Source organism: Oncorhynchus gorbuscha, linkage group LG09, assembly GCF_021184085.1.
Source record: "Oncorhynchus gorbuscha isolate QuinsamMale2020 ecotype Even-year linkage group LG09, OgorEven_v1.0, whole genome shotgun sequence".
Classification (NCBI taxonomy): domain Eukaryota; kingdom Metazoa; phylum Chordata; class Actinopteri; order Salmoniformes; family Salmonidae; genus Oncorhynchus; species Oncorhynchus gorbuscha.
Genome location: NC_060181.1, coordinates 29,865,813 through 29,880,216, shown reverse-complemented (window position 1 = coordinate 29,880,216; position 14,404 = coordinate 29,865,813). Strand labels below are relative to the sequence as shown.

General features: G+C 46.1%; 1 protein-coding gene across 14 annotated transcripts in view; it reads right to left on the bottom strand.

The window, feature by feature from the left end:
- LOC124043374 (receptor-type tyrosine-protein phosphatase U-like) overlaps positions 1 to 14,404 on the bottom strand; it is a 323,408-nt gene that overhangs the window by 99,804 nt on the left and 209,200 nt on the right. For all 14 annotated transcript variants that reach the window (XM_046361930.1, XM_046361939.1, XM_046361932.1 and 11 more), the window contains exons 6-8: positions 6,931 to 7,102; positions 3,914 to 4,092; positions 3,516 to 3,630 (exon numbers count right to left, since the gene is read on the bottom strand). In XM_046361930.1, the coding sequence (XP_046217886.1) occupies positions 3,516 to 3,630; positions 3,914 to 4,092; positions 6,931 to 7,102 (466 nt within the window). The remainder of the gene's footprint in view (positions 1 to 3,515; positions 3,631 to 3,913; positions 4,093 to 6,930; positions 7,103 to 14,404) is intronic.

The window sequence follows — 14,404 nt, the reverse complement described above, 5'->3', positions numbered from 1 at the left end:
TTAAGAGTCCAAGGTGTTGTTGCGGCCAGAGAGTGTGGCTTTCCACTCGCAACCTTCGCCTTACGACAGCTTCTCGTAAGTTGACTCCGCGGTTCATTGGTCCGTTCCGTGTCTCCCAGGTCGTCAATCCTGTCGCTGTGCGACTGCTTCTTCCGCGACATCTTCGTCGCGTCCATCCTGTCTTCCATGTCTCCTGTGTCAAGCCCTTTCTTCGCACCCCCGTTCGTCTTCCCTCCCCCCCTCCCGTCCTTGTCGAGAGCGCACCTATTTACAAGGTACGTAGGATCATGGACATGCGTTCTCAGGGACGGGGTCACCAATACTTAGTGGATTGGGAGGGTTACGGTCCTGAGGAGAGGAGTTGGGTTCCGTCTCGGGACGTGCTGGACCGTTCACTTATTGATGATTTCCTCCGTTGCCGCCAGGATTCCTCCTCGAGTGCGCCAGGAGGCGCTCGGTGAGTGGGGGGTACTGTCATGTTTTGTCTTATATTGTCTTGTCATTTTGCTTTTCCCTCTGTTCGTTTTCCCCTGCTGGTCTTTTTAGGTTCGTTCCCCTTTTTCTCTCTCCCTTCCTCTCTCTCTTCTCTCTATCGTTCCGTTCCTGCTCCCAGCTGTTCCTATTCCCCTAATCAATCATTTAGTCTTCCCACACCTGTTCCCTATCTTTTTCCCTGATTAGAGTCCCTATTTCTCCCCTTGTTTTCCGTTTCTGCCCTGTCGGATCCTTGTCTATTGTTCACCGTGCTGTGTCTCGCCCTGTCGTGTCGTGTTTCCCTCAGATGCTGCGTGGTGAGCAGGTGTCTGAGTCTGCTACGTTCAAGTGCCTTCCCGAGGCAACCTGCAGTTCATGATCGAGTCTCCAGTCTGTTCTCGTCATTACGAGTGGAATTGTGCTTTATGATTGTATATTTACTTTACTGGATTAAAGACTCGCCAAGTCGCTTTTGGGTCCTCATTCACCTGCATAACACCTAGTTAAATAAAGGTTAAATAAATAAAAAACATTTAAAACCTGAGCTGTTCTTGCCATAATATGGACTTGGTCTTTTACCAAATAGGGCTATCTTTTGTATACACCCGCTAACTTGTCAGAACACAACTGATTGGCTCAAACGCATTCAGGAAACTTCTTTGGAATCGGTGTGTCCCTTCCACCGGACAGTTGAGCTAACGTAGGCTAATGCGATTAGCATGAGGTTGTAAGTAACAAGAAAATTTCCCAAGACATAGACTTATCTGATATTGTCAGAAAGCTTAAATTCTTGTTAATCTAGCTGCACTGTTCAATTTACAGTAGCTATTACAGTGAAATAATACCATGCTATTGTTTGAGGAGATTGGACATTTTTGAACATGAAAGCTAAGGAAGTTAAAAAGAAATTTGCATGCCCAGAGTGAACTGGCTCCTACTCCTACTCCTACTCCTGCTAATATATGAATATTATTATTGGATAGAAAATACTCTGAAGTTTCTAAAACTGTTTGAATGATGTCTGTGAGTATAACAGAACACATATGGCAGGCACAAACCTGAGAAAAATCCCGGAAGTGGGACATCTGAGGTTTGTAGTTTTTCAAAGCTTGGCCAACTGAGTACACATTGAGATATGGATGAGGTTGCACTTCCGCTAGCGGAACCCCTGCACTAGAAAGGTTCATCGTAATGCATTCCAGGTGACTACCTCATGAAGTTGGTTGAGAGAAGCCAAGAGAGTGCAAAGTTGTCATCAAGGCAAAGGGTGGCTATTTTGAAGAATTTTAAATATAAAATACATTTTAATGTGTTTAACACTTTTTTTGGTTACTATATTATTACCTATGTGGTATTCTACATTGTAGAATAATAGTGAAGACATAAAAACTATGAAATAACACATATGGAGTCATGTAGTAACAAAATAAAGTGTGTAAAAAAACTCCAAATATATTTCAGCCAATCAGTTGTGTAGTGACAAGGTAGGGTTGTATACAGAAGATAGCCCTATTTGATAAAATACCAAGTCCATATTATGGCAAGAACAGCTCAAATAAGCAAAGAGAAACGACAGTCCGTTATTACTTTAAGACATGAAGGTCAGTAAATGTGAAAAATGTCAAGAACTTTGAGTGTTTCTTAAAGTGCAGTTGGACCGCAGAGTGAAGGGAAAGCAGCCAACAAGTGCTCAGCATACAGTATGTGGGAACTCCTTCAAGACTGTTGGAAAAGTATTCCAGGTGACTACCTCATGAAGCTGTTTGAGACAATGCCAAGAGTGTGCAAAGCTGTCATCAAGGCATAGGGTGGCTACTTTGAAGAATCTAAAATCTATTTTGATTTGTTTAGCACTTTTTTGGTTATTACATGATTCCATATGTGTTATTTCATAGTTTTGATGTCTTCACATCATTCAATGTAGAAAATAGTATAAATAAAGAAAAACCATTGAATGAGTAGGTGTGTCCAAATATTTGATTGGTACTGTATACTAGACAACAAACTCGATATGTTTTAAAATATACTTTAAAATGTATTACATTCATGACTATTCAGCTTGCTAATAATCACATTGAAAATCCCCAATACAATCGATAGAGGACTATTTTGGTCAGATTTTGACAGCAAGGAAATATAACCAATATCCAGTGCGGCCCTCCGGACCTCGTTGAAGAGCGAATGTGGCCCCCGGGCAAAATGAGTTTGACACCCCTGATTTAGAGCATGTAGTGTCACAGGGGCTCTCTTTACTCTCTCTTCCCAGAGATCGAGGCTCACATCTGGGCATGTGGAGCAGACAGGAGGTGGGCGACTGGAGCCTCATGACAGGAGGGATCAGAGACTATGATAGATGACAAGGCGTCATGTCGGTCCACTTGACACATCTACAGGGAGCTGTTTCATAAAGATGAGCACTGAGCTCTGGGGAGGGTAAGTGCAGATAAGTGTGTGTGTGTGTGTGTGTGTGTGTGTGTGTGTGTGTGTGTGTGTGTGTGTGTGTGTGTGTGTGTGTGTGTGTGTGTGTGTGTGTGTGTGTGTGTGTGTGTGTGTGTGTGTGTGTGTGTGTGTGTGTGTGTGTGTGTGTGTGTGTGTGTGTGTGTGTGTGTGAGGGGGAGTGTAGTACATGTAAGTGTCGGAGAGTAGGCTGTAGGTTGTTCATTCTACTGTATAATTACATTTTTTTGTATTTTTTTATTTAACCTTTATTTAACTAGGCAAGTCAGTTAAGAACAAATTCTTATTTGTGTACCTGTCCATGCATACACACCGGCTTCTAAAGAGGTACCTACATATATATCAGCCACTGAGCACTATAATCCACACATACATCCTCTCAACCGGTGGACAGCTAGCCATTAGAGTATGTGTTTGAATGTTGTTGTCCTTGTGTTATGGAGGATGTTATTGTATGTGATCTATCAATGCCGTTCCTGAAGGGATGAATAACGCTGAAGGAATGGAATAGAAAGGAGTAGAGTAGAACAGAATAGAACAGAAGCTAGGTTTGGGTTTAGACCTGTTCAGCCCCATTAACTCACCAGCACACTTGGTCCTGCTGACCAGGGGGGGTCCAGGCGCCCCTGTGCCTCCCTCCCCTGGCCGGGTCAGTAAAACACTGATACGGTACTCTGTGTCCGGCTCCAGATGCCACACCTTACAATAGAGTAGAGGAGAAACATGTTTTCTATTATCTAGCAAAGACATGAATAGCATTTAAAATAAAATCAACATGGATGTTTTTGTAATTGAGAGTTATTTAATAACAAATAAATAAGAACTTGTAATAATTCTTAACAATTAATTAATTAATTTTTGCACGCAGGCACGCACACACACACACACACACACACACACACACACACACACACACACACACACACACACACACACACACACACACACACACACACACACACACACACACACACACACACACCTTATAAGTGAGCGAGCCCACGCCATGTGTCTCCGACCATGGTGATTGGCTGGCCCGGTACTCGATCTCGCGACGGATCACGGGGCCGTCCCCCACGATGGAGTTTGTGTTGAGTTGGATGATCAGGTAGGTGGGGCCAGCCCGGAGCAGCTGGGGTGGAGCGATGGGGGTGGGGGGCACTGCCAGGGTGAAGGGGGAGAGGGGCGGGTACAGTGTTAAACAGAAGAGTTTTGAGTGACTGAGTGAGTGCATGCAGGGGAGTAGTTTTTACACATGGTACAGTGTGATGTTGTCATTTACAGTAGTAGAACATTTTATCTAACACAATATACAGTTAACAAGATAACTGAGACAATGCCCTAGTATTACTGTGTCTACAGTTAGTCAACTCCTCGTTTCTATCAGCAATGACATATAATGATAGAAACCCTAATCTATGTAACCCTGCTCATTATAAAAACACCATCATTTGCTGTCAAATGAACAGAGATACAAATGAAATACAATGATCCATAGTTGTACGGTTGTTTACCAGCAAGACATTAAAACAGTACAATACAGACACGTACAGTGCATCATCACTTTATGAATTTTTACAGAACGAAAAAAAAAATGAAAAGACGTCAGAATTTCCATAGAATAAGCAAGAACTGTCTTCTCTCGCACAGAAAAAAAAGGAAGTCAAGGGTTTTTCATGTTTCGTACGTTTCTTGTTTTATAATTTCCCTAGTGTTATTTCTACTCGGCTAGAGCGTTGACTCACACAATCTTTTAATCACTTTCAGATTATGATTTCCGAGAGGCACTTGAAGGGAAGGGAATGTTTAATTTTCACCATAATGAATGTGAATTATTTGCATGAGTGATTGTGTGAGTAAAGCTGCCTGTCCTTTCAGCGTTAGACAAAGAGACACACACACACACACACGCACGCACACACACGCACACGCACACGCACACGCACACGCACACGCACACGCACACGCACACACACACACACACACACACACACACACACACACACACACACACACACACACACACACACACACACACACACACACACACACACACACGACCCTCATCAAGCGAGGACACCTCATTACAGCAACATGTAGAGGGAAAAACAATGTTTACACAATGACACAGAGTAAATGACATATAGATGCAAGAATACATCGTTTCCACGTGTTTCCACAATATACAGGAAAGATATGAGAGACGTTTTGTTAGTTCAGAATATATTTCCTATGTAAACTCGGCAAAAAAAGAAACGTCCCTTTTTCAGGACCCTGTCTCTCAAAGATAATTCGCAAAAAATCCAAATAACTTCACAGATCTTCATTGTAAAGGGTTTAAAGACTGTTTCCCATGCTTGTTCAATGAACCATAAACAATTAATGAACATGCACCTGTGGAACGGTTGTTAAGACACTAACAGCTTACAGATGGTATGCAATTAAGGTCACAGTTATGAAAACTTAGGACACTAAAAAAGGCCTTTCTACTGTCTCTGAAAAACACCAAAAGATAGATAACCAGGGTCCCTGCTCATCTGCATGAACGTGCCTTAGGCATGATGCAAGGAGGCATGAGGACTGCAGATGTGTCCAGGGCAATAAATTGCAATGTCCGTACTGTGAGACGCCTAGGAGAGCGCTACAAGGAGACAGGATGGACAGTTGATCGTCCTCGCAGTGGCAGACCACGAGTAACAACACCTGCACAGGATCGTACCTCCGAACATCACACCTGTGGGACAGGTACAGGATGGCAACAACAACTGCCTGAGTCACACCAGGAACGCACAATCCCTCCATCAGTGCTCAGACTGTCCGCAATAGGCTGAGAGAGGCTGGACTGAGGGCTTGTAGGCCTGTTGTAAGGCAGGTCCTCACCAGATATCACTGGCAACAACGTCGCCTATGGGCACAAACCCACCGTCGCTGGACCAGACAGGACTGGCAAAAAGTGCTCTTGTCTGACGAGTCACGGTTTTGTCTCACCAGGGGTGATGGTCGGATTCTCGTTTATTGTAGAAGGAATGAGTGTTACACCGAGGCCTGTACTCTGGAGCGGGATCGATTTGGAGGTGGAGGGTCCGTCATGGTCTTTGGCGATGTGTCACAGCATCATTGGACTGAGCTTGTTGTCATTGCAGGCAATCTCAACGCTGTGTGTTACAGGGAAGACATCCTCCTCCCTCATGTGGTACCCTTCCTGCAGGCTCATCCTGACATGACCCTCCAGCATGACAATGCCACCAGCCATACTGCTCGTTCTGTGGATGATATCCTGCAAGACAGGAATGTCAGTGTTCTGCCATGGCCAGTGAAGAGCCAGGATCTCAATCCCATTGCACACATCTGGGACCTCTTGGATCGGAGGGTGAGGGCTAGGGCCTTTCCCCCCAGAAATGTCTGGGAACTTGCAGGTGCCTTGGTGAAAGAGTGGGGTAACATCTCACAGCAAGAACTGGCCAATGAGGAGGACTTAATGCAGCTGGTGGCCACACCAGATACTGACTGTTACTTTTGTTTTTGACCCCCCCTTTGTTCAGGGACACATTATTATATTTCTGTTAGTCACATGTCTGTGGAACTTGTTCAGTTTATGTCTCAGTTGTTGAATCTTGTTATGTTCATACAAATATTTACACATGTTAAGTTTGCTAAAAATAAACGCAGTTGACAGTGAGAGGATGTTTCTTTTTTGCTAAATTCATGTGTGTGTGTGTGCATTTTAACATGTGTGTTTGTGCATGTGTGCGTGTGATTGACTAAGGGTGCCAGTGAGTGAGTGCTCGTGTGCATGTCTCACATTAGGAGAAGCGGTTGGAAGTGGTTGGGTGGGGAAGGAGGTAGAACATACTGTATGGAGGAGGGTGTTAAGAGATCCCAGAATGGTAGCTAGGTGTCATGGTGGGTTGGAGGTGTCATAGGGGAGGTGGTGTGTGGTGCAGTGGTGCAGGACTCCTTTCAATCAAAACCTGACTATACGGACTGGCTGTACTATACCTCTGACGATGAGCTCGGCAAAGTTAGACACAGCAGCTCCGCGGGTGGACTCTGTGACGCAGCGATACAGGTCCTGCTCCCCTCTCTCAGCCGCCACCTGGAAGGTGGCCATCAGGCGCTTGTGGCTCAGACGCTGGATAGAGGACGCAGCCACAACCACACCATTACGACGCTGCAGAGAGAGAGGGCGCGAGAGAAAGTCACGCTAACTGAGCCATACACAGGTGATCATGTTTACCTGTGTAGCCACCACCTTTGTCACTTCCACCAAAAACACAGTCACAGAGAGGGAGTTAGGTTAGCCAAACTGACCTACATAGATTGTGATGTTTATTATACTGTGTGGCCATGAGATATAGCCCTAAATAATGGGATTGTGAGTAGGTAGGAAGGAAGGAAGGAAGGAAGGAAGGAAGGAAGGAAGGAAGGAAGGAAGGAAGGAAGGAAGGAAGGAAGGAAGGAAGGAAGGAAGGAAGGAAGGAAGGAAGGAAGGAAGGAAGGAAGGAAGGAAGGAAGGAAGGAGAGACAGGGAAAAGATGAGAGAGAGATGAGGTATCATGGGCGGTGGAGACAATGAATCAATTCTAAATATCACCATCTTGGCATGGTGGGCTGCTGACAGAACAGCCCCACGCATAGATCTACACACACACACACACACACACACACACACACACACACACACACACACACACACACACACACACAGACAACTAGTGCTAATATGTGATCGCTCGATGCACACAAGCGCTCGGATCAACGAGGGGGACAGGAAATCACAACTCTTCGCCTGTCATACACACACACTCAAAGCGTGAAGTTTAACCAGGTGCAGGCTATACGCTGCTCTGCTCTCAGAATAATGTAAGCAGGATGTTATATCAGCTAGTCCGTCACCCCGTTCTCTCCTGCTTTTCACCAGTAAGTGGCTTCGACAGCTGGAGTTGTGATTTGGTATTTAGGGGGGGTATTATTGGGTTAATCATTTCCATAAGCCCATTGCATGCTGGACCACATTTTCATTACTGTGGGTCATTGTATGCACAGACACAGGTGTGTGTGTGTTTGTTCAGCTATAAACCACAGTCCCATCACATCTCAATGTACATTCATTCAGTCAAAACAAACAGACAATCCAAAAGCATGTTACACAAATGAAACATACAGTATTAAACCCGTATGTCTTCCCATCTCTTCCCCTAAGGCCCATATCATACAATAATTATGAGTTTCTGTGGTAACTCATTCATTCAGGACTCCAATTGAACACGAACAAATGTCAACGTCTACAGATCTAAACAGAATCGGAAATAGAACAAGTACAACTCTCTGACAGAAAGACAAAAGACTGCAAGACAAAGAAAATATTAATTGAATAAGAATTCTTATGCAACAATTTGTTTATTTAAACACACACATGAGCAGGGGGGGATGTTAAGAGAGAGAGAAAACTCAGTAGATCCAGAGAGCCACCTCACCAGCAGAGGAGATCAAAGAGAAAGTAGCAATTAGTGTTGAGGAGAGTAACAGAGAAACACACACACACCAACATTCCAGAGTTGAGGAGAGAAAAAGGGAGAAACACATGGTGCTAAGGATCAAACAGCACCCTACACAGCAAATAGAGAAACACATGGTGCTAAGGATCAAACAGCACCCTACACAGCAAATAGAGAAACACATGGTGCTAAGGATCAAACAGCACCCTACACAGCAAATAGAGAAACACATGGTGCTAAGGATCAAACAGCACCCTACACAGCAAATAGAGAAACACATGGTGCTAAGGATCAAACAGCACCCTACACAGCAAATAGAGAAACACATGGTGCTAAGGATCAAACACCACCCTACACAGCAAATAGAGAAACACATGGTGCTAAGGATCAAACAGCACCCTACACAGCAAATAGAGAAACACATGGTGCTAAGGATCAAACAGCACCCTACACAGCAAATAGAGAAACACATGGTGCTAAGGATCAAACAGCACCCTACACAGCAAATAGAGAAACACATGGTGCTAAGGATCAAACAGCACCCTACACAGCAAATAGAGAAACACATGGTGCTAAGGATCAAACAGCACCCTACACAGCAAATAGAGAAACAGAAGACAACGATGGGTTGAGGAAACGTCTTGCTGTTCCTGCTGTTAACCAATCCATTCTAACCTTCATGAGTACAGTGGGTGAGAGTCAGAGCAAACATTGGAATCTTGTTTGAACTGGGTAAACTGGTAGACAATGTATGGTTCAACATACAGTATGTGTAGTGTGTACAACATGAGTTCAGTCCAATATGGGTGATATGAGTCATAATACTGCCATGCATCCTTCTGAAAGAGATGTATTTCAACCAGTGTAGACCTGTCCATTACGGCGTTCTTTTGTAATATACAGTGCATTCAGAAAGTATTCAGACCTCTTCCCTTTTCCACATGTTGTTATGTTACAGCCTTATGTTACATTCCAAAATGGATTAAATATATTCATTCCCTCATCATTATACACACAATACCCCAGAATGACGAAGCGAAAACAGGTTCTAAAACATTTTTGCAAATGTACTACAAATAAAAACAGAAATACCTTATTAACATAAGTATTTAAACACTTTGCTATGAGACTTGAAATTGAGCTCAGGTCCATCCTGTTTCCATTGATTATCTTTGAGATGTTTCTACAACTTGATTGGAGTCCACCTGTGGTAAATTCAATTGATTGGAGATGATTTGGAAAGGCACACACCTGTCTTTAATGTCCCACAGTTGACAGTGCATGTCAGAGCAAAAACCAAGCCATGAGGTCGAAATAATTGTCCATCGAGCCCCAAGACAGGGTTGTGTCGAGGCACAGATCTGGGGAAGGGTAACAAAAAATGTCTGCAGCATTGAAGGTATGCACGAAGACAATGGCCTCCGCAAGAACATACCTACAATACACAGTGGCCTCCGTCATTCTTAAATGGAAGAAATTTGTAACCACCAGGACTTTTCCTAGTGTTGGCCGCCCGGACAAACTGAGCAATCGGGGGAGAAGGGCCTTGGTCAGGGAGGTGGCCAAGAACCTGATGGTCACTCTGACAGAGCTCCAGAGTTCCTCTGTGGAGATGGGAGAACCTTCCAGAAGGACAACCATCTCTGCAGCACTCCACCAATCAGGCCTTTATGGTAGAGTGGCCGGACAGAAGTCACTCCTCAGTAAAAGGCACATGGCAGCCCGCTTGGAGTTTGCCAAAGGGCACCTAAAGAACTCTCAGACCATGAGAAACAAGATTCTCTGGTCTGATGAAACCAAGCTTGAACTTTGGCCTGAATGCATCACATCTGGAGGAAACCTGGCACCATCCCTACGGTGAAGCATGGTGGTGGCAGCATCATGCTGTGGGGATGTTTTCTAGCGGCAGGGACTGGGAGGCTAGTCAGGATCAAGGGAAATATGAATGGAGCAAAGTACAGAGAGAGATCCTTGATGAAAACCTGCTCCAGAGTGCACAGAAGCTCAGACTGGGGCGAGCTTCTGTGCTTCAACACTGGGGCCTCACAAGGGTACGTTCTCAGCCCTCTCCTGTACTCCCTGTTCACCCATGACTTCGTGTGTCATGTTTTGTCTTATATTGTCTTGTCATTTTGCTTTTCCTTCTGTTCGTTTTCCCCCTGCTGGTCTTTTTAGGTTCGTTCCCCTTTTTTCTCTCTCCCTTCCTCTCTCTCTTCTCGCTATCGTTCCATTCCTGCTACCAGCTGTTCCTATTCCCCTAATCAATCATTTAGTCTTCCCACACCTGTTCCCTATCTTTTCCCCTGATTAGAGTCCCTATTTCTCCCCTTGTTTTCCGTTCCTGTCCTGTCGGATCCTTGTATATTGTTCACTGTGCTGTGTCTTTGTATCGCCCTCTCGTGTCGTGTTTCCCTCAGATGCTGCGTGGTGAGCAGGTGTCTGAGTCTGCTACGGTCAAGTGCCTTCCCGAGGCAACCTGCAGTTTATTATCGAGTCTCCAGTCAGTTCTCGTGATTACGAGTGGAATTGTTTTTATGCTTTATTTACCGCTCCGATTTGTCTAGGAGTATTGCTATTTCCTTTTACTGGATTAAAGACTCTGTTTTCGCCAAGTCGCTTTTGGGTCCTCATTCACCTGCATAACAGAAGGATCCGACCAAAGAATGGACCCAGCGACTACAGACGCTCGTAACACTGCCGTCGAGATCCAAGGAGCCATGCTCGGCAGACACGAGCAGGAATTGTCTGCTGCTCGTCATGCCATGGAGAACCTGGCCGCTCAGGTTTCCGACCTCTCTGGACAGTTCCAGAGTCTTCGTCTCGTGCCACCTGTTACTTCCTGGTCTGCCGAGCCTCCGGAACCTAGGGTTAATAACCCACCTTGCTACTCCGGGCAGCCCAAGGAGTGCCGCTCCTTTCTCACCCAGTGTGATATTGTGTTCTCTCTCCAACCCAACACATACTCTAGAGAGAGAGCTCGGGTTGCTTACGTCATTTCACTCCTTACTGGCCGGGCTCGAGAGTGGGGCACAGCTATCTGGGAGGCAAGGGCTGATTGTTCAAACAATTACCAGAACTTTAAAGAGGAGATGATTCGGGTTTTTGACCGTTCAGTTTTTGGTAGGAAGGCTTCTAGGGCCCTGGCTTCCCTATGCCAAGGTGATCGATCCATAACGGATTACTCTATAGAGTTTCGCACTCTTGCTGCCTCTAGTGACTGGAACGAGCCGGCGCTGCTCGCTCGTTTTCTGGAGGGACTCCACGCAGTGGTTAAAGATGAGATTCTCTCCCGGGAGGTTCCTTCCAGTGTGGACTCTTTGATTGCTCTCGCCATCCGCATAGAACGACGGGTAGATCTTCGTCACCAAGCTCGTGGAAGAGAGCTCGCGTCAACGGTGTTTCCCTGCTCCGCATCGCAACCATCTCCCTCCTCTGGCTCAGAGACTGAGCCCATGCAGCTGGGAGGTATTCACATCTCGACTAAGGAGAGGGAACGGAGGATCACCAACCGCCTGTGCCTCTATTGCGGATTTGATGGACATTTTGTCAATTCATGTCCAGTAAAGCCAGAGCTCATCAGTAAGCGGAGGGCTACTGGTGAGCGCTACTACTCAGGTCTCTCCATCTAGATCCTGTACTACTATGTCGGTCCATCTACGCTGGACCGGTTCGGGTGCTACATGCAGTGCCTTGATAGACTCTGGGGCTGAGGGTTGTTTCATGGACGAAGCATGGGCTCGGAAACATGACATTCCTTTCAGACAGTTAGACAAGCCTACGCCCATGTTCGCCTTAGATGGTAGTCATCTTCCCTGTATCAGATTTGAGACACTACCTTTAACCCTCACAGTATCTGGTAACCACAGTGAGACTATTTCTTTTTTGATTTTTCGTTCACCTTTTACACCTGTTGTTTTGGGTCATCCCTGGCTAGTATGTCATAATCCTTCTATTAATTGGTCTAGTAATTCTATCCTATCCTGGAACGTTTCTTGTCATGTGAAGTGTTTAATGTCTGCCATCCCTCCCATTTCTTCTGTCCCCACTTCTCAGGAGGAACCTGGCGATTTGACAGGAGTGCCGGAGGAATATCATGATCTGCGCACGCTCTTCAGTCGGTCCCGAGCCAACTCCCTTCCTCCTCACCGGTCGTATGATTGTAGTATTGATCTCCTTCCGGGGACCACTCCTCCTCGGGGTAGACTATACTCTCTGTCGGCTCCCGAACGTAAGGCTCTCGAGGATTATTTGTCTGTGTCTCTTGACGCCGGTACCATAGTGCCTTCTTCCTCTCCGGCCGGGGCGGGGTTTTTTTGTTAAGAAAAAGGACGGTACTCTGCGCCCCTGCGTGGATTATCGAGGGCTGAATGACATAACGGTTAAGAATCGTTATCCGCTTCCCCTTATGTCATCAGCCTTCGAGATTCTGCAGGGAGCCAGGTGCTTTACTAAGTTGGACCTTCGTAAAGCTTACCATCTCGTGCGCATCAGAGAGGGGGACGAGTGGAAAACGGCGTTTAACACTCCGTTAGGGCATTTTGAGTACCGGGTTCTGCCGTTTGGTCTCGCCAATGCGCCAGCTGTTTTTCAGGCATTAGTTAATGATGTTCTGAGAGACATGCTGAACATCTTTGTTTTTGTCTATCTTGACGATATCCTGATTTTTTCACCGTCACTCGAGATTCATGTTCAGCACGTTCGACGTGTTCTCCAGCGCCTTTTAGAGAATTGTCTCTACGTGAAGGCTGAGAAGTGCTCTTTTCATGTCTCCTCCGTTACTTTTCTCGGTTCCGTTATTTCCGCTGAAGGCATTCAGATGGATTCCGCTAAGGTCCAAGCTGTCAGTGATTGGCCCGTTCCAAGGTCACGTGTCGAGTTGCAGCGCTTTCTAGGTTTCGCTAATTTCTATCGGCGTTTCATTCGTAATTTCGGTCAAGTTGCTGCCCCTCTCACAGCTCTTACTTCTGTCAAGACGTGTTTTAAGTGGTCCGGTTCCGCCCAGGGAGCTTTTGATCTTCTAAAAGAACGTTTTACGTCCGCTCCTATCCTCGTTACTCCTGACGTCACTAGACAATTCATTGTCGAGGTTGACGCTTCAGAGGTAGGCGTGGGAGCCATTCTATCCCAGCGCTTCCAGTCTGACGATAAGGTTCATCCTTGCGCTTATTTTTCTCATCGCCTGTCGCCATCTGAACGCAACTATGATGTGGGTAACCGCGAACTGCTCGCCATCCGCTTAGCCCTAGGCGAATGGCGACAGTGGTTGGAGGGGCGACCGTTCCTTTTGTCGTTTGGACAGACCATAAGAACCTTGAGTACATCCGTTCTGCCAAACGACTTAATGCTCGTCAAGCTCGTTGGGCGTTGTTTTTCGCTCGTTTCGAGTTTGTGATTTCTTACCGTCCGGGTAGCAAGAACACCAAGCATGATGCCTTATCCCGTCTTTTTAGTTCTTCTGTGGCTTCTACTGATCCCGAGGGTATTCTTCCTTATGGGCGTGTTGTCGGGTTGACAGTCTGGGGAATTGAAAGACAGGTTAAGCAAGCACTCACGCACACTGCGTCGCCGCGCGCTTGTCCTAGTAACCTTCTTTTCGTTCCTGTTTCCACTCGTCTGGCTGTTCTTCAGTGGGCTCACTCTGCCAAGTTAGCTGGTCATCCCGGTGTTCGAGGCACTCTTGCTTCTATTCGCCAGCGCTTTTGGTGGCCGACTCAGGAGCGTGACACGCGCCGTTTCGTGGCTGCTTGTTCGGACTGCGCGCAGACTAAGTCAGGTAACTCTCCTCCTGCCGGTCGTCTCAGACCGCTCCCCATTCCTTCTCGACCATGGTCTCACATCGCCCTAGACTTCATTACCGGTCTGCCTTTGTCTGCGGGGAAGACTGTGATTCTTACGGTTGTCGATAGGTTCTCTAAGGCGGCACATTTCATTCCCCTCGCTAAACTTCCTTCCGCTAAGGAGACGGCACAAATCAT